This window comes from Vicugna pacos, chromosome 13, assembly GCF_048564905.1.
Source record: "Vicugna pacos chromosome 13, VicPac4, whole genome shotgun sequence".
Taxonomy (NCBI): Eukaryota; Metazoa; Chordata; class Mammalia; order Artiodactyla; family Camelidae; genus Vicugna; species Vicugna pacos.
Genome location: NC_132999.1, coordinates 15394211 through 15413043, shown reverse-complemented (window position 1 = coordinate 15413043; position 18833 = coordinate 15394211). Strand labels below are relative to the sequence as shown.

Below are 18833 nucleotides of genomic sequence, written 5' to 3'. Positions count from 1 at the left end.
ACACAAAATGATTTTCCAAAAAAAGAGGAGAGTTACCTTTCTCATCTTAGAAAAGGTAATTTAAATTCCAGAGTGTCTGTACTTCAGATCATGTGTTTCTTTCCATATTTGTAAAGAGTTTTATTACATTGCTTCAGAGTATTGATGCAAAAATATAATTAGATACAACTTAACAGTTTGTGAGTTCTGTTGTTTTCCTCGTTCTGATCTAGGTACATCAAGAAATAGAATGCCATCTGACTCCATCCTCCTGTCTCTCCAGAACACTCCCTCTTATACCATTCCAACCCTCCTTGGACCCCACCAGAAGCACCAGTCTATTAATACCACCACTTATCATGAATTCTCTCAACCTCAATGTTTGCTCTACCCTGTTTTCATGGCTTGAATTTTAGGGTCAATCATCAAATGACCCCCTAGACACCTTTGCTTTTCTCTCATGTCCCTGTGTATGCTCAGTAAAATTACAGTGCTGGCTAAACCCAGCTCTATACCTGTGGCTGAAAGGATCCGGAAAAAAAAATGCTCAATCACACTAATTGATACGACTTCAAAATCATGATTGCAACTCTGAAGTGTAGCCTTAATGCTTCCCCCAAATCGTGTTGTACTTCCTTCATCCATTGACTTCCCTTCTTTTCTGGTGACTATTTCACATGTTCTCATCTGTCTTCAAACCGCCCACACCTCCTCTCCTATCTTCTTGGCTGTTAATCCTACTCCACTGGGAAAATTAAAGCTCTCAAAAAATAATTTCCAAACTGTCATCATCCTCTCCTCATCTACCAGCATCTGCACCCATATTCTCTCATTTCTGCCTGTTAGTACAGATGAACTACTGTTTCTCTCTAACCATCCTCTCTTGTCTACCCATGGATATCACTTTAGCAGTTCTCCTCAGTCTCTACCACATCATCAAGATTTTCCTCTCTACTTTTTAATTCGAATCATACATATAAGCTGTTATTTCCTCTGTTCTAAAGAAAACTTCTTGGATCTTCTTCCCTTAATAGATAGTCCCTCAGCTGCTGATGGAGTTGTCTATATTCTCTATCTACAATTCACTTCCTCTCATCCTCTCTTAAACCCATCCCAGTCTGTAAGCCGTCTACTCCAAAATCATTCCAGTCGAGGTCACTATGATCTCCTTATTACTAAATCCAAAGGCAAGTTTTGGTTGTCATCTTACTTGACCTGTCAACATCATTTGAAACAGTTGAACAATTCTTCCTACTTTATATATTTTTTTCACTTGACTCTATAACTCAGTGCTCTTATTATTTCCTCCCATCTTGCTGATTGATCTTGTTCAGTCTGCTATGTTGATTCTTCCTCCGTCTCCTCATCCTTATTTTGGAGTACTTCATGGTTTAGTCCTTTGTCCTTTTTTCCTTCATTATCTTCATTTACATCTTTGCTGCTTACATTTTGTTTCATAGCTTAAATACTAATCTAAATGATAATGAATCTTGCATTGTAAAATCGACAGTCTAGACCTCTCCTAAACCTATCTGACATCTGCCCTTAGAAGTCTAATAGACACCTCAAATTACACATGTTCAGAGGTGAACTGTTTATCTTTCCTCCAAAACCTATTTCACATATTGTTTTTATCATCTAAGTTCAAGACCAGCTCTTTATTTGAGTTGCTCAGGGCAAAAAACCTGGAGTCATCCTTGATTTTCTTTTTTCTTTCATACTCTACATCCAGTCCATCAGGAAATTCTATTCATCTTACATTCAGAATACACCCAGATTCTACTCACTTTCTTCTCCCTCCACTGCTCCCATTCTGATGCAAGCCGCCATCAACTCTGCTTACAGTTTATTACAACGGCCTCTAATTGGCCTCCCTCTCCGAAAGGCCATCCTACTCTGGAGCCAGAGTGATCCTTTCAAATTATAAATCAGGTCATATTACACTTATGTCCTTCAATGTCTTTTTCATTCAGAGTGAAAACCAAAGTCCTTGTAATGGCCTGAGAGATGCCACAGGAGTTGACACCCCCATCTCCCCAATATACACACCCTTATTACTTCTCTAACCTAATTTTTTGCTACTCTTCTCTTCCTCACTATGTCCTAGCCATGCTGGCCTCCTTGCTCTTCCTAGAATACACCATGAATATTAAGCTTTATAGCATCTTCAATGTCTATTCCCTCTGCCTGAAATTCTCTTACCTTCCACCCTCAGATTCCAATTATCTATACTCCTATCTCTCTCACCATCTTTAAGTCTTTTCTCAACTACCATCTTCCCAATCAATGAGGCTTACCTTAATCACCCTAGTTAAGTTTGACATCTTCAGGCATTTCTGATCTATCTTTATTGTGCTTTAATTATATTTTCCATAGCATGTCTCATTGCTGAAATACTATTTAATTTTTATATTTTACATTTATATTAATTATCTCTATGGATTATTGTATGTATTCCTTTGCCAGAATATAAGCTCCGCAAATTAAGAGAACGTATCCATCTTTCTCACACTGTATCCTCAATGTTTAGTACAATCCCTAACACAGAGTAACACTCAGTAAATATTTATTGAATATATAAATGATTTTTCCCTTCCAGGGATCTTATACTTATATATCAGAGAACCATATAAGACAAGATTATAAAGCAATTATTTCTCAACTTGTAACTATATGCTATGGCTCATTATTTTTCAGTCTTATTTACCTTCAGACAGAATACAATCTAAAATGCTAGCCGTTAAGAAAAGAAAGACATGACTAAAATAGTTGAATAAATTTTCATGCAGATGATAGATTTAAATTATTTATGTGGATAATATTTAGACAGGATTTAGACTAGGAGTGGATGGGGACAGGTAAAAAATACAACATTAGATAAATATATTCAGAATGTGAGATTAAAGGATAGCTTATGTGTTATGGAAATGTCACACTCAGATTTGCCTTTCAAGGCTCTTCCATTTGTGACGTAAGAGTCAATGTTGCTGTTGCTGTTGTCAGATCCTGTATTCGATACTGACGAAATTGTTTGCCACATTTAGATTTCATACTTACCCATTGCACTGAGAAAAAAATTTGCTTTCATACAGTAATATCAACTTAAAGCCAACTGAAACCTAACTCAATTTTAATAACACTTTAGTTTTGGCTTTCATGTTAACATCAATAATCTTATAATTAAAGTTGAAAACTGTATTAGTCACAGATTTAAGATTCCCCTATCAAGACTTGGTTGTCTGCATTAGTAATAGACAGAGTGGTCCAAATAAAAACAGTCAACTGAATATACTAAAACTTAAATTTAGCCATGACTTTCAACTTCTCCCATGCTAGGCAGGAAAGATCCATATTTGATAATTTCAGAATTCTCTCCTCTCCCTTCTCTGGTGGAAGAATGCCTGACAATGGTCACATGGAGGCAGCAGGAAATAGAGGAATTAAAGCCCCACAGAGTGGATTAGTTCTTGAATAATCAAAAGTTGAGCAAGCAGGAGCTTTTTCAGCCTAATTTTTTTTAAAAAGGGGAAGGGCCAAGAAAACAATCAGATAAAGTGATCTATTACATCTTTTCTTCTTCAAGACATTAATATTATGTTAATACAATTTTGAGTAAAATTGCATTGAAAGTTTTGTTTCTGAGGTGTTTTAAGTTTAAAATGCAGAAATGTTATTTCTCATCTGACAGTATTTCTGTGGACACATTCAGAATAGATTGTATGGAATAGTTACAGAAGTAAATGTATCAAGAAAATGTTACCACAGTGTCCTAATTTGAAGGGTAAACATTTATCAGTATCATCTGCTATTTGTGAATGGAGCAGTTGTCCATTTTTTAAACTAAATGCATCATTTTGCCTGTAAAATATAGTACTTCCCATGTAGCTATTTTAGAGTACAGTCCTTATTGGCTGTTACGCGTAGATTAAAATCTAAGCTAAATACAATGATCTTGAATCTCCAGAGATTCCCAAAAGAATTAAACTTGTGATGCCTCTAGAAGAGAGTTCCTTCTTTGTTAGAAAGTTTATGTGATGTCTCAACTGACAAATAGGGATTAAAACTTAGATTGTATAACCTCCAAATGCTTGAATCTGTTTTCTACAATGATCACAAGTAAAAATGGCTGGAATAAGATATATTGTTAAAATGAAGATCATTTGTCATCCTATTTCTGGATACATACTTTGAAAATTAAAACAAAGTCGGTCTTAAAAAATGTGTGTATATGTATGAACTTTTTTAGAATTGAAGGGTACGTGTGTGTATTTTTATATACATCAATATATATACACATATATATAACCTTTTTTTAAAATAAATCAAACACTGTTTCAGAGGACCAGACAGGCCAGTCTCAAATATTCATTAATAAAAATTTGGGTTCTACAATAAAATCCAACACAATTTTAGCAAGAAAACATAATAAAGTAAAAAAGGAACAAAAGATATGGTGGTAAAAAAATTTGGTTACATCCCACCGCTATCCGTTCCCATCTATAAACACCCATTAGGTATTTAAATAAGTCACCCAATTTTGTGAATGTGTGGTTCTTCATCCGTAAAATGAAAATAATATTGCCTAATATATCTTCCTCACAGGATTATTAACAGATTTAAATTATTTTACACTGTGGCATAATAAAGAAGTGTAAGCGAACTTTCCTCTTTATTAATACATGAATTTTATCTAGTATTTATTAGGTCCTTATTAAGTGCCTGACATGACACTAAGTGCTTTACATTCATACTATCAAATACTCAGTGCAACCCTTTGAATTAAGCAAGAAATAAGTAAATGACGTTCAAATATATCTGACTAAGATTACATGGCTAGTTAAGTGGCAATCCTAAGATTCAGTCATCCTTCCAACCTGTGTTTTTAACTACCATGCCTACTACTTCTCCATGTTTAGACTGAACTACCAGTTGAAGATACGCTGCAAGAATTTTCCTAAAGTGTGAGGCCCATGTATTAGCGCACACAGTGAATAGTATATAGTCCCATGACAATCTATTCTCCCAAATGTGTTCCAACTTTCATAAGCAATTAAGATAGCTATTAAAAAAACTCTACAAAAATACAAAAATATTGCTCAGCATAGACTGGTTATGTATGTTCATTTATATATTTACATTATAATATACAAATATATATATATTTACTTCCCGTCTGCAAGAGCGTTTATCTTAGCTATTATATTGATTAAGTATTGAGATCTTCTTTCAGCACACTAATTCCTGCCTCTTTGCTGTTCACTTAAATAGATAAGCCTTACAAACTTACACAAGCCAGCTCATTCTGACATGACTCCTTTGTGGAAGGACACCCTCTGCTTTTATTTGTTTCTAACATTATATATATAGATAACATACGTGCAGCACTTTGTGCCAATTACTTTATCTGTTTATCTCTTTCAATCCCGACTGCAACTCTCTGATGAAACCATTCATTTAATAACCATATTTCAGGGTAGGAAATGAAGACAATGAACATTTAAATAACTTGCCTAGGGTTACCCAAACCAGTAAGGTGATAAAGTTGGGACTCCATTTTAATCCAGTAGACTCTGCTCCAAAGAATTTTAAGTTTAAACTGTAAACAACATGATACAAGTTTTTAAACAAATAATGTGGTAGCATTTTCACCACAGCAGGGAAGCCCATTTTCAGTAGAAGATAAAGACATGCAGTCTTTTCTTTAAAATTGGACTTTAATTTGCTTCCGTGTCTTGGTTTACACATAATTTAAGGAACGATCATCCTGAGGCAGGCACCTGTGGAGACAAGGCATCAGGCACACCAATGTGTAACGAGCCCAGATTGGTGACCAAACAGAAAATACTTAAGGGAGAAAAGAAGAAGCCTTATGCCCCCACTGGTGGCAGATGTCCAAAGTGAACATGAATACTAAGGGGAAATGTTGAGGCTAGAGCAAGGGTTAGCTTTTTGATTTCTTTGCCATTTTGTTAACATCCAGTTAATGAGCACAGCTCCAGGTGTTATGACCTTTCCAAGAAAAGAGAATTGGCCTTTCTCATTCAATTCATACATAATATGGCGCTCCCAGACTGCCTTGGGTTCTCATTAAGAGGCAAACATACTTCAGCAGTAATTTTAGAGCGGCATCATTTCTGGTGAAAGTTCTCCTAGGGAGAAGTGACCTGAGAACCATCCCACACCGTGTTTTGCACTCTTACTTTGCAGTGCTCAACAGCCAGTTTGCTTTGCCTGTCTTCCTGCTGCTTCATGGGCTTCGAGGTCCTGTGGTCAAGGTGCTCTGGGTCAGTGGAATCCAGGAGGGTGGAGGGTTTTCTTTCTCGATTATCTGCCATCAAAAAGTTCAAATAAATTCTGCCACAAAAATGTTCCTTATCCTTCTGTCAGATCTGAAGTACTTGGCAGGACTAGTACTTTATGGACATGTTTGTACCCTTTAATAGTAGTTTCAAAAATTGAGAGTAGACAATACTGCAGGCTTATAGGAATGGCTTCATATAGCTGTTTTCTCTAATAACTTTTGGAGGGTTTATTACAGTCATCCCTCATTGTCTGTGGCAGACTGGTTCCAGAAGCTTGGCACATACCAAAATCTGCAAGTGCTCGAGTCCCTGCTATAAAATGATGTAGTATTTACATATAACCTACGCACACCCACCTATATACTTTAAATCATCTCTAGATTACTTAATGCAGTGTAAATGCTATGTAAATAGTTGCCAGTGTGTGGCAAATTCAAATTTTACTTTTTGGGACTCTCTGAATTTTTTTTAACTATTTTTAATCTGCCCTTTGTTTGAATCCGTGAATGTAGAACTCGTGAATCTGGAGAGCCAAATGTGTCTTTAATTCATTTATGTCGATTGATTGGAAATATCCTCCCATCTTTTATTCCTCTGACCGTCACATGTGTGGATTAGGTTTGTGGCTTATACTGATTCTCAGTAAGAAAAGCTTGTGCTTTGCTGTCACATGGCCAGCAGCACAGCTGTGACAGCAGATGAGCAGTTCCCCGAGGCAGCCAGCCAGGCTGGCCACCTCTGAGACTCCAGAGAGGACCCCAGGAAGGGCTTCTCACCTCTTCACCATCTCAGACAGATGCAGAGCCACGCTCTGTGCCAACGAGGAAGAATCGCATAAAATGTGTCAGAGCTTCTTGTTAGTTTGGGAATATCTATTCGTTTTGTGATTTGTCCTTAGGTATTTTTCACATGTACCTGTTCAGTCTTCCCAGTTTTGTAAAATAAAGGAAGCAAATATTTTATTCCCTGTTTTCTTATAATCTGCTGATTTCTTCTTTCTTTAGTAGCAGCACTATAACTAAATAAACCGAACTATTTTTACTTCTTCAGATTAGTAAACAGCCAAGATCTACCTTATGCTAACTTATTCTCAATTTTATATCTAATTTGAAATTAGTACAATCATAAAATATTATTTAATATTCAAATTTTATTTTTAAAATATATGTATATATATATAATTTGACACTAAAGTATTATATTATTAAGTTAATATTGTTACTTATGATTATCCTTATGGTGTTTACACTGTGTGTTGATTTAATTATTCTTAATATTAGAACTACCATTTAGTATATTTTCATGTACCTTTGTTTTTTTAATTTTAGGTGTACAAGAATTTCCAGAAAACATAAAGTGCTGTAAGTGTTTAACAATTATTGAAGCCAGTGTCAATCCCATTTCTAAGTGAGTATGAGTGATTACATTTTATTTATACTTATGTTTCCATTGGATAATAATGTATCAAGATAAAGGAAACTCACATATATAATATTTAAAATTCAATTTAATAGAATAATGCGAAAGGAATAATCAAATCAGAATAGTTCAACAAAAGATGATTAAAAGTGTTGCTGAGTAACAATGAAAGCCTGATTGGCACAAGATAGCATTATCTTGAAGCAAACCATTTTTTGTGGCTCTCAGGCAACATTCCACGGAAGAGCAACTAAGAAAATAGTTATTAGTTATAGTCATGCTGGAAAATTAGCATCAAGGTTCTGATGAAAGTTCAAGAGAGTGAAAGAGTATAAGGTGCATGAAAATAGCTGACCATGTGGTTCAAACTGGAAAATGAATTAACTATGATCAGAAAAAGGGAGTATTTGTGTACCAGAGATTACAGGAAGGGTAAAAAGCCAATTCAGTGAGGATAGTCGAAAGGAAGACGTGGATGGTAAAGATGCTATGATCAGAAATAGGACATTTGTGTTTCATGATCTGTTAGTAGAGAAATGCCATGGCAACAGAAGACCTAGCATGTGACACATGTTTCACGTTATGTCATAGTGATAGAGTGTACTGTGGCATCGAATAGTTCAAGAAACCTTGAAGTGAATGGATTGGGTGAGCCATGAACCTGAATGCTAAAGTCACTTAACAGTGGAAGTGGACATAAAATCTGGAAAGTTGTAGTAATATTTGGAAGTGGTTGAAACCAATCAGTGAAATTGGGATGCAGATAATGAGTTGCATAGAAAGACTGGAATTTTAATTATACAAAATCTGACAGTAGGATCAGAGAAAAATCCCTCAGTCCCTTGTCCACATGAAATTAGGGAGACTGGGAGGAGACAAAAGGAAGTTTATCAAAGGAAATTTAAAAGGAAATTTTTCACCAGTGAGGTTGAGGAGAGGGAGTAGTGAGGATGGTTTCTATATGGATCATGAGAAGCTGCTGTAGATGATACTGGAAATGAAATAGAATGTAAAAGAATGAGATAGAAGTTTAGCTGAGTCTCTTTGCAGAGAATGGTTTGTGAAATAATTTGAGGCCTGTAGTAGACAGTGTGGAACATCAAGCAATAAAATATGTTTGAAAGATACAACTTTTCTACCTCAAAAGTAGAATATGAGGGAGGAAAAAATCCTGTGAAAAGCATTCCCCAAAACGCTTAGACCAGAATGCAATTTTCTCAAAAAAATAAATAAATATTGCTAACTTACCACATCAAAACTACAGCCGTGTCCTTGGCTTAAGTCATAATGTAAGGCAGATGATGAATTGTTTTGATTTCTAGTTTTTTAATTCTAATAACTCACCATAATAGGAATCATGGTCAGATCTTTGGAATTGAAAGTCAGATGATAAATTACATCTTTAAAAAGCTTAAAATCCATAGTTTTATTGGCTATGTCTCTGAATTCCTTTCATATATTTAACTTTTTAAGAGATGAATAAATACTATATCCCTGAATTCCTTTCATATGTTTAACTGTTTAAAAGTAAATAAATATACCGATTTCATCAAAAATGCCTAACACTAAAAACAAGTTTGGGAATTCATTAAGGAATTACTCAAAAGAAAAGTCAACTTAAATAGTATACCAATTTTAAGTTCAGGTTTTTAAAAAATATAATTTACACACAATAAAATGCACTCTTTTAGATGTATGGCTCAGTGAATTTTGACAAATGTATACGGTCGAGAAACCACCATCATAATCAAGATATAGAATATTTCCATCATCCCTGAAAGTTCCCTCAGCCCAACCATCCACTGATCTGGTTTCTGTCCCTATGGTTTTGCCTTTTTCAAAATATTGTATAAATGGTGTCATACTTTGTGTCTTCTTTTACTTAACACAGTGATTTTGAGCTTTATTCAGGGCATTTCAAGAACTGGTACTACATTCCCATGTATTTCTAGGTAGAATTCCATTGTATGAATATAATACAATTTGTTTATTTATTCGTCAGTTGATAGACATTTGTTTTTAGTCCGGGGCTATTATGAGTAAAGTGGCTATAAACATTTGTATACAGGTGTTTGTGTAAGCGTGTTTTCACTTCTATTTGGTAAACACCTAGGAATAGTTTTCTGGGTAGTATGGTACATGTTAGACTTTATAAGAAATTTCCGAGCTATTTTCCAAAACAATTTTATTGTGCATTCCCACCAGCAATTTATAACAGTTCCCATTGTTCCTCATTATTGTCAGCATTTGGTACTATCAGTTGTTTATTTTTCTATTGTAGCTTGTCTAATAGACATGGTATCTCTTTGTCATATATCACTGTGGTTTTACTTCATAGTTCTGATGTCAAATTAGCATCTTTCCACATATTTATTTACTGTCTGTTCTGCTTCTTTGGTAAAGGTTCAAATTTTTTGTTCATTTTTGTTGACTTGTCTTTTTAGTGTTGAATTGTAAGAATTACTTATAAATTCTTGCTGAAAGTCCTTCATCAGGTACTTATTTGCAAATATTTGCTCCTATGACTTATCTTTTCATTTCTTAAACAGTGACTTTCAAAGATAAAAAGATTTTTCACTTTGACGAAGCCCTATTTATATTTTTTTTATGGTTTGTGCTTCTTTTCCCTAAGAGATCTTTACCAAATTCATAGTTATAATGCTTTCCTCTGGAACTTTTATAGTTTTGATTTTACACTTAGATCTATGATCCATTTAAAGTTAATTTTTGTATATAAGTAAGATGTGAGGGTCATAGTTCTTTTATTTATTAATTTTTTAATTTTTATTGCATATGGATATCCAGTTGTTCCAGTATCATTTGTTGAAAAGATTATCCTCTCTTTGTAAAATTATCTTAGTACCTGTTTTGTAAATCAATTGGTCATATGTGTTTGGGTCCAATTCTGGATTCTCTATTTTTTATGTTAATTTGTATGCCTCTCCTTACATTCATTTTATACTACCTTAATTACTGTGGCTTTATAGAAATTCATACAATCAAAGAATGTGAGTCCTTCAACTTTGTTCTTCTTTATCAAAATTATTTAGAGCTATTTTATGCCCTTTGCCTTTCCATATAATTTTTATAATCAGCTTGCCAATTTCTACAAAAATATAAAAACCTTATGGAATGTTGATAGGGATTGTATTGCATCTGTAGATCAACTTGGGCAGAATTGACTTGTCAAAAATATTGAGTGTTTCTATTCTGGAACATACTTATCTCTATAATTTATTTAGATCTTTTAAAAATTTTATCAATGTTTTATACATTTAAGCATACAAATATTATACAAGCTTTGTTCATTTTATTTGAAATGTTTCATGTTTGGGGGGCAATAACAAATGATTTTCTATTATTCAATTGTTTATTTTTGATTTATAAAAATACAATTGATTGTTGTATATTGACCTTATATCCTGCAATCTCAACAAATTTGTTTACTAGTTCTAGTAAATATTTTCTAGATTTTCAAGGGAAGGCATGCAATTTTCTGTGTAGACTATCATGCCACTGGTGAATAAAGACAATTTTATTTCATCCTTTTCAATCTGTTAGTTAATTAGTTATATATTTATTTAGCCTTATTGTCCTGACTAGGACCTCCTGTACAATGGTGAATAGAAGAGGTGAAAACAGACATCATTGCCTTGTTCCCAATCTTATAGAGAAAGCATTCAGACTTTCAGCATTATATATGATTATTACTTAATTAATTGATTTCTTATACATGCCCATTATCAGGCTGAAGAAATTTTCAACACCCATTTCTCACTTCCTTTTGAGCTCTTACCAGCAGGGCTTTCAACATTTAGATTTCTCCTTTCAAACTTTTTAAGAAAATCTAGGCTTTCTCTATGATGCTCTTCAATAGTTAGGCCATCTCTGACCACTTCCTGGTTTGAAAACCACACCACGTTTTTAGGGATGTATTACAGCAGAATCCCAATCGCAGATAACAAAATCTGTGTTAGTTATATAATGCTGTATAAGAAATTACCACACACTTAGTGGCTTCAAACAACACAGATTTATTATTTGTAAGTTTCTACGGGTCAGGCATGCTTTTGCTGGGTTCCTGTTTAAGAGATCCATCAGGCTACCATCAAAGCCATCAGTCAAGCTGTATTCTCATCTGGAGGAGAATCCATTTTCCAGCTCACTCAGGTTAACAGCAGAATTTGTTTCCTTGCTGTTATAAAGCTGTGAGCCCCAGCTTTTTGCTGACCGTCAGCTGGAGGCCACTCTTGGATCCTAAAGGCTGATGCAGTTCCCAGCCAGGTGACCTTTTCCATAGACAGTTCACAACATAGCATCTTGTTGGTTCAAGGCCACAGCTGAGTAGAGTGAATATCGTAGCAAGATGGAGTCATATAACGTAATATAGTTAGGAGAATGATATCCTATCCTATTTACCACATTCCATTGATTAGAAGCAAATCACCATCCTACCACTACTCAAGAGGAAAAGATTTTACAACAGAATGAACTTTTGGAAATGAAGTTCATGGGGGCCACCTAGAAATCTTTGATATCTGTTTTGCTGAGATGTTTTATTATCAATGAATGCAGAATTTTGTCAAAGCTTTAAAAGAGAATCTTTTGATGTAATAATATAGATAAACCCTACCTGGTCATGAATTATTACTTTTTTAAATAAATTAATGGCTCTGATTTGCTAATATTTTGTAAGGGATTTTCCCATCTATGTTCATGAGACATACTAGTCAAAGATTTTTTTTTTCCTGTAACTTCTTTGTCTGGTTTTGGTTTCTAGGTAAAACTGGCTATATAAAAATAGTTAGTTGGGAAATGTTCTCTTCTATTTTCTGTAAGAGATTGTATACAATTGGAATTTCTTCTTTCCTAAATGTTGGAAGAATTTGCCAGTGGAACCATCTGCTCCTGGACTTTTCTTTACAGAGAGTTTTAATTACAAATTTAATTTTTATAATAATTACAGGGCTATTCAAATTACTTATATTTTCTTGAGTGATTTTCTGGTAGTTTGTGTTTTTTAGGAATTTGTGCATTACATATAAATTTTCAAATTTATTGGCATCTCATTTTTTCATAATGTTCTTTTATTAGCCCTAAAATATCTATAAGTTCCCTAGTCGTGCTCCCTGTTTCATTCGTGGTGTCAATAATTTGTGTCTTCTTTCTTTTTTTGCTTGATCAGTTATACTAGAGATTTATCAATTACATTACTCTGTTCCAAAAAACAGACTTAGGTTTCATTTATTTTTCTTCATTGCTTTTCTGTTTATTTTCTTTGATCCAAGAAATCCGCAAGGTAGTTCAGTCATGAAAACCCTGGGATATGAAAGTTATAGTTTTAAGTATTATTGATTAGCTTTAGTTTTTGATGTGAACTTGATAGCATAGTCTGAATGCCTTAACCAAATCACTGGTGAAAATTATTACAATAAAATTGAAAATAACAACTTCTCAATGAGAAAAAAAGGACCAACATTTATTGAGAATCTAGCATATCTCAGGTTTTTAGGGCATTATTTCATTTTCATCTTCACAGCAATTGTGAAGTAAGTAAGTATTATCTACATACCTTTTTGCATATGGGAATGAATAACAATAGTATTTGAATTCCTGGCCTCCTTTTATTATCTTTCACAAATTCTGAAGAAGCATTTTGGTTTTGGTTTAAATTAAGACATATGTTTTGAACTTTGAAACATTCTTAATGCTCAACAACAAGGAAATTGCTATTAAATGATGGTACACCTACCGGATGAATATGAAGATATATATAGAGTGACCATATGTCTCTGTTTGCTCAAGTCATCCCAGTTTATACCTCTTGATGTGGTGTGATATAATAATAGCTCCCTTTAACTCTCAAAAGTGTCCTAGTTTAAATGATAGATCATGTAGTCAGTCTTGTTACATAGCAAAGTTGAAAGATAATTACAAAGTAAAGGGAGAAATCATGATATGATACAAGTTTGCAGTAAAGTTAAAACAGTTAATTGGAAATTAGATCAAAAATGTATACATGAAATGATAATAATGGTTGGGTTAAGGAGGTGGAATTATGAGCAATATTTTTCTATCCTCATTTTCCAAATGTTCTCTGGTAATGTTATGTTAATTTTATAATTTTAAGCTTAAAATTTAAAATATTTAGATGTAAAATATCTTTCCAATTAGAGCAGAAGACTTTATATTGGCTTCTTAATAACAACTTACAGAATCTGTATTTTAATTTGGTTTAACTGTTCTATTGGAAGTCAAATGTCTATAATATGTTGCATTAAATTTCTTAAGTAAATGCAGTTAGAAAAGAAAAATGCTGAAACAAGGATGTCTGCAGCCAATTTTAATTTGCCCATTCCAACAATAAAATTAGCATTCATGAAAATGTTTAAATTAGTATTGTAGTTAATAGTGAAAAATCAGAATTAAAACAATACCAAGGAAAATAATACAATTGTTCCTATTTAGTGAGTACTTAATATGGGGCAGGTTATCATTTACTCATTGGAACAACTCTGGAAGCGGATATTAGTATCATCACTTTACAGAGAAAGAAACTGAGTCTTCAAAGATTAAGTAATTTGTAGAGGTCACAGAGATAGATAACTGAAAGAAATGTGTTTCAAACTTAGGTCTTCCAACATCAGTGCCCACATGCTCAACTGTTAAACATTTTGCATGTCTGATTCTAGTAACCTTTCTGTATTGTAGTTTGAATATGCTACTTTTAATTTAAACCATTAATAAAATGAAAATGCTTCCTTCGAGAATTATTTACCTATATATAAAAAACATCTATACTTTGAAGTTTTTTTAATTAATCAGTCATATGTGGAAAACCACCAGTTACTTTAGGAAAGTGAAAACATTTCATTAGAGTTCCCTTACTTAGTGTAAAATGTTGGATTTCACTGAGTATGTTGGAGGAGGATAAAGAGAACCCATGATTCTCATCTTCATCAAGTTTATCTAGCTTGGTAAGGAATATCTTCTTACTCACAGGTCCTTGTACATTCCTTTGGAAATGGTGATGTTGACAAGTGGGACCTACTGACTATTTTTCAAATAATGTTTTCAAAGAAGAATACTAGATCATTGAGGAGATTAAAAAATTCCTTCTCCTCAAAAAATGTGTAACTTATCCCAGGAATAGAAAATTCCCAACACTTAAACAAAACATAATTGTTAGAAGCATTTTGCTAAATCTATGAATATAATCTTTAGAGAAAGTGAGTAAGAAGACATTAATTTTGAATTTAAGTGCAGAGTAACTATTCAACGAATTCTTACTGAAGTAAATTGAAATAAAAATACTCATGCTGTTAAACGAGACATGCTGTATGAATATACCTTTTAATTCTACATTTTTAAAAAAGAAAGATTCAGTATGAAATGACAGCACATCTTTGTTTATAACCAGGCTGAAACAACTATCTTGCTTTATATTCTGTCTTTTTTCATTTAATTTATTTTTGGCAGTGCAATTTCACTATTGGAATCTACCCAACATAGTCAATTCTTAAATCCTTAGAGAAGTGTTCTGTAACAGCCAGATTTTCCTGCAGCATACTTTGCCAGGGAAGCAGCTCAAAGAAATATATTTTTGATCAAAGAAGTAGTACAATGTAAAACCATTTAGTGCATACATATATTGAGTAATAGACTAAGGTAAGCTGAGTAGTCGAAACATCCCTATAATTAGAAAATTAGTATTTTGAAAAGATTTTTATTTATTAATAGTTACAATGTTAAAGTAAATTTTTAGGTCAAAAGTTTTAACATTCTTCTCATTTTATACATATTAATCTTCTTTTTTAAAAAATCATAAATGATTTCTTTTTTAGAATGACTGCAGGAACCAAAAGGATATTAAAGTAAGATAATAGGTAAATTGAATTGAAATCTATTGAACATCTGTGCCATTATCATGAAAACTATTATTTTATCAGGATGTGAACCCTAATGTATTATAACAAAGGAAAACATAGAGAAAAGCAAAAATCTCCAATAGATTTTTTTTAATCTAATAGGATAAAGTTCCAACCTTTGAATCAAACATTTAATATCCTTTAAATCCTGTCCTTTACTGATACTCTCAAATCTTAACTTCTAATACTCTCATACATAAAAAATCTCTCTAGAACTCATCTTCTCTTTGTCACCCATCTCAGGTGAATTCTTACCTCTACATTATAGAAACCCTCACTCCTCCCCTGCTGCCTTTCTCTCTCTTTTCTGCTTCTCTGAATCCTACTTCCCTTTGGGAACAAATTCATGGAAACATCCTCTATCTATGAAGGCATATATAAAGAATCCAACTCCAAAATATGGAGAGCAACAAGATATTGGCAGCAAAAATAATCAATATAAGATCAGTATCCTAAGGGTGTATAAAGAATTCATATAAATTGATATAAAAATATTAATTGTGTTCAGTTTGAATTACCTAGAAGGAAAGTTTAGAAAAGAATTCAAGCAATCTATTTAGAAAATGATCTCAGAAAATACCTGTTTAGGATATGTTGTTAAACTATTTACTAGTATTAAACACTAGACCTAAATCATTCTGGGGAAATCTGGGAAACAATTGAAATATGTATCACAGAGTTGTCAAGCACAGTGGGTAAGGAAGGTGAGGTATTTATACTCCTGCTAGTCATTAGTGGGGAGCTACTCCTGAGGGACGTTAATGTGTTGTAACCAGCAATGTAATTTAAATAATTCTTGTACACCAAGATGCATGTTCAAAAATATTTGCAGAAACAATGTTTGAAATAGAAAAACAAACAAAAATATAGAAACAACTGTGATGTTCATTAGCTGGAGAATGATAAATAAATGGTGGTATATTCATACAGTGGACTACTATGCTATTGTGAACAGTCATCTACATTAAAATGAAAGAATTTCACAAATTTAATGTGAATTATTAAAAGTCTCAGAAAAATAGAAAGAAAAATACCATATGAGATCACTCATATGTGGAATCTAAAAAAAAACAAAAAACAAAAACAACAAAAACAAAGCATAAATACAAAACAGAAATAGACTCATAGACATAGAATACAAACTTGTGGTTGCCAAGGGGGCAGAGGGTGGGAAGGGATAGACAGGATTTCAAAATTATAGAATAGATAGACAAGATTATACTGTATAGCACAGGAAAATATACACAAGATCTTATGGTAGCTCACAGAGAAAAAAATGTGACAATGAATGTATATATGTTCATGTGTGACTGAAGGGTTGTGCTGTACATTAGAATTTGACACAATATTGTAAAATGATTATAAATCAATAAAAAATAAAATAAAATAAAATAAAAGTCTCATAAAAATAGTATTATTTGACTTATAGAATGTTCAAAAACATGCAAAACCATGTGACTTTTTTTTAGGGGTTTAAAATAAGTGTGGTAAGACTCCTTAAAAAGCAAAAGAGTAAACATCATTCAGGAATCTGTGGAGTAAATAAGAAAGATGTAGTCAGAAAGGGACACCCAGAGGATTTTAAAAGTACTGGTTTTATTTATTAAATTATATTATGGATACATAAATACACTTATATACATAAAATATTTCATAACAAAAAATTGGGTAGAGAAAGAGAAATCATGGTGTAAAACTCAGATATAATGTTCCAGGAGTAGGAGGAAGAGCAGGAAAGTGATATATCAGAAGCCAAGGAGGAGAGAACAGTCAGTGATGACAACTCTTGCTAGGCAGTGTGGGTTACAAAATGAAATGAAGTTAATGGAAAATTGGGACTGAACAGGTCAGCAGAGGCTTTGGCGAGTGCAGCTTTAGTAACAGAGTTGGGGTAGATGCCAGAAAGCAATGGCTTGAGAAGTAGTAAAAAAGTAGTGAGTAGAGGCAGCTCTTTAAATAATTTTGTCAGTAAATGTGATAAGGAGATGGGTGTAATCTGAGGAGACTACAAATCTGAACACTATTTAGAAGTATTCTGTAAAAGAACATAGTCTTGTCTAGAGCATAGATAAAGGCATTAAAAATGTTTAAATACAAATTTAATTATTAAAAAAATCAGTATCTTTTTAAGAAAAGTCCTTAAGTTAAATCTTGTTGATTAAAATGATTTAAACATTTCAAATAATTATTTTATCTAATTGGTAAGCTTTTCCAAAAGAGTATTTTCTCAACTCTTTTAATGCCTCTTTAAGTCTTTAGGATTTTGTTAATTATTGTTTCTATGTACTTACTCATTTTTAATACACATGAATTGGACAAAATTGCATTATAAAGTACATATATGTTGAGCCTACATTAAAGAAATTATCAGTTAAGGGGACAAAATACTCCTTCCTTTTCATATTGGGCAGCTGTACTCATCATTGTAACAAGCTGTGCAAATTTTAATGACTAAGTGAAAGAGTAGATAACATTATCTGGCTATTTTTATGAATATTCTATTGAGAAAGAACTTTAAATTTAAAATTGCAAAACATGGCATACAACTTGAAATTTCCATGAAAGTATCTCACAGGTGCACATAAGGTTAGGGCAACAGTAAGAAATGATGTCGCTGATCTCAACATGGGAAAGCAGCATGGAGGTGGATGAGTGCCATTTATTTTAATAACAGGCAAAACTTTCAAGCTGTAACAACATGCTCAATAAATTCTTCCATTACTGTGCTACCAAAGGAGAGTTGAAAAATGTGTTACACTTCTATTTTTTCTCCTTAGAGATACATATTTTTGTTCTGTTTCTATGGCAACGTTGATGCAGTAACTAAACCTTTAACTCCTTTCTAGACTCCCCGATGGCTTCACGCAGCTTCTAAACCTGACCCAGCTCTACCTGAATGACGCCTTTCTTGAATTTCTTCCAGCCAATTTTGGAAGGTAAGAGTAAGAATAAGAAATTTAAACAATACAATTTTATTTCACTTTAGGTAAATACTTTACTAGCACCAGTAGGTGAGACTTCAAAAGTGACCATTGTGATTAAAGATATCCTCATAATTACCCAATAAATGAGACTATGTCAATTAATGAAACATTTAGCAAAAAAAAAAGTAAAATTAGCTCTGTCCATGTCATTAATAATCAAATTCCAGATGAATTAGAGTTAAATATAGAGAATAAAATCAGAAATGATCCAGAGAAAATTG

The 18833-nt window shown here is 33.0% G+C and overlaps 1 protein-coding gene across 5 annotated transcripts in view; it reads left to right on the top strand.

Moving 5' to 3' along the window:
• Window positions 1-18833, top strand: part of LRRC7 (leucine rich repeat containing 7) — a 426756-nt gene that overhangs the window by 190890 nt on the left and 217033 nt on the right. For all 5 annotated transcript variants that reach the window (XM_031683476.2, XM_031683477.2, XM_072975751.1 and 2 more), the window contains 2 exons: window positions 7610-7688; window positions 18475-18564. In XM_031683476.2, the coding sequence (XP_031539336.2) occupies window positions 7610-7688; window positions 18475-18564 (169 nt within the window). The remainder of the gene's footprint in view (window positions 1-7609; window positions 7689-18474; window positions 18565-18833) is intronic.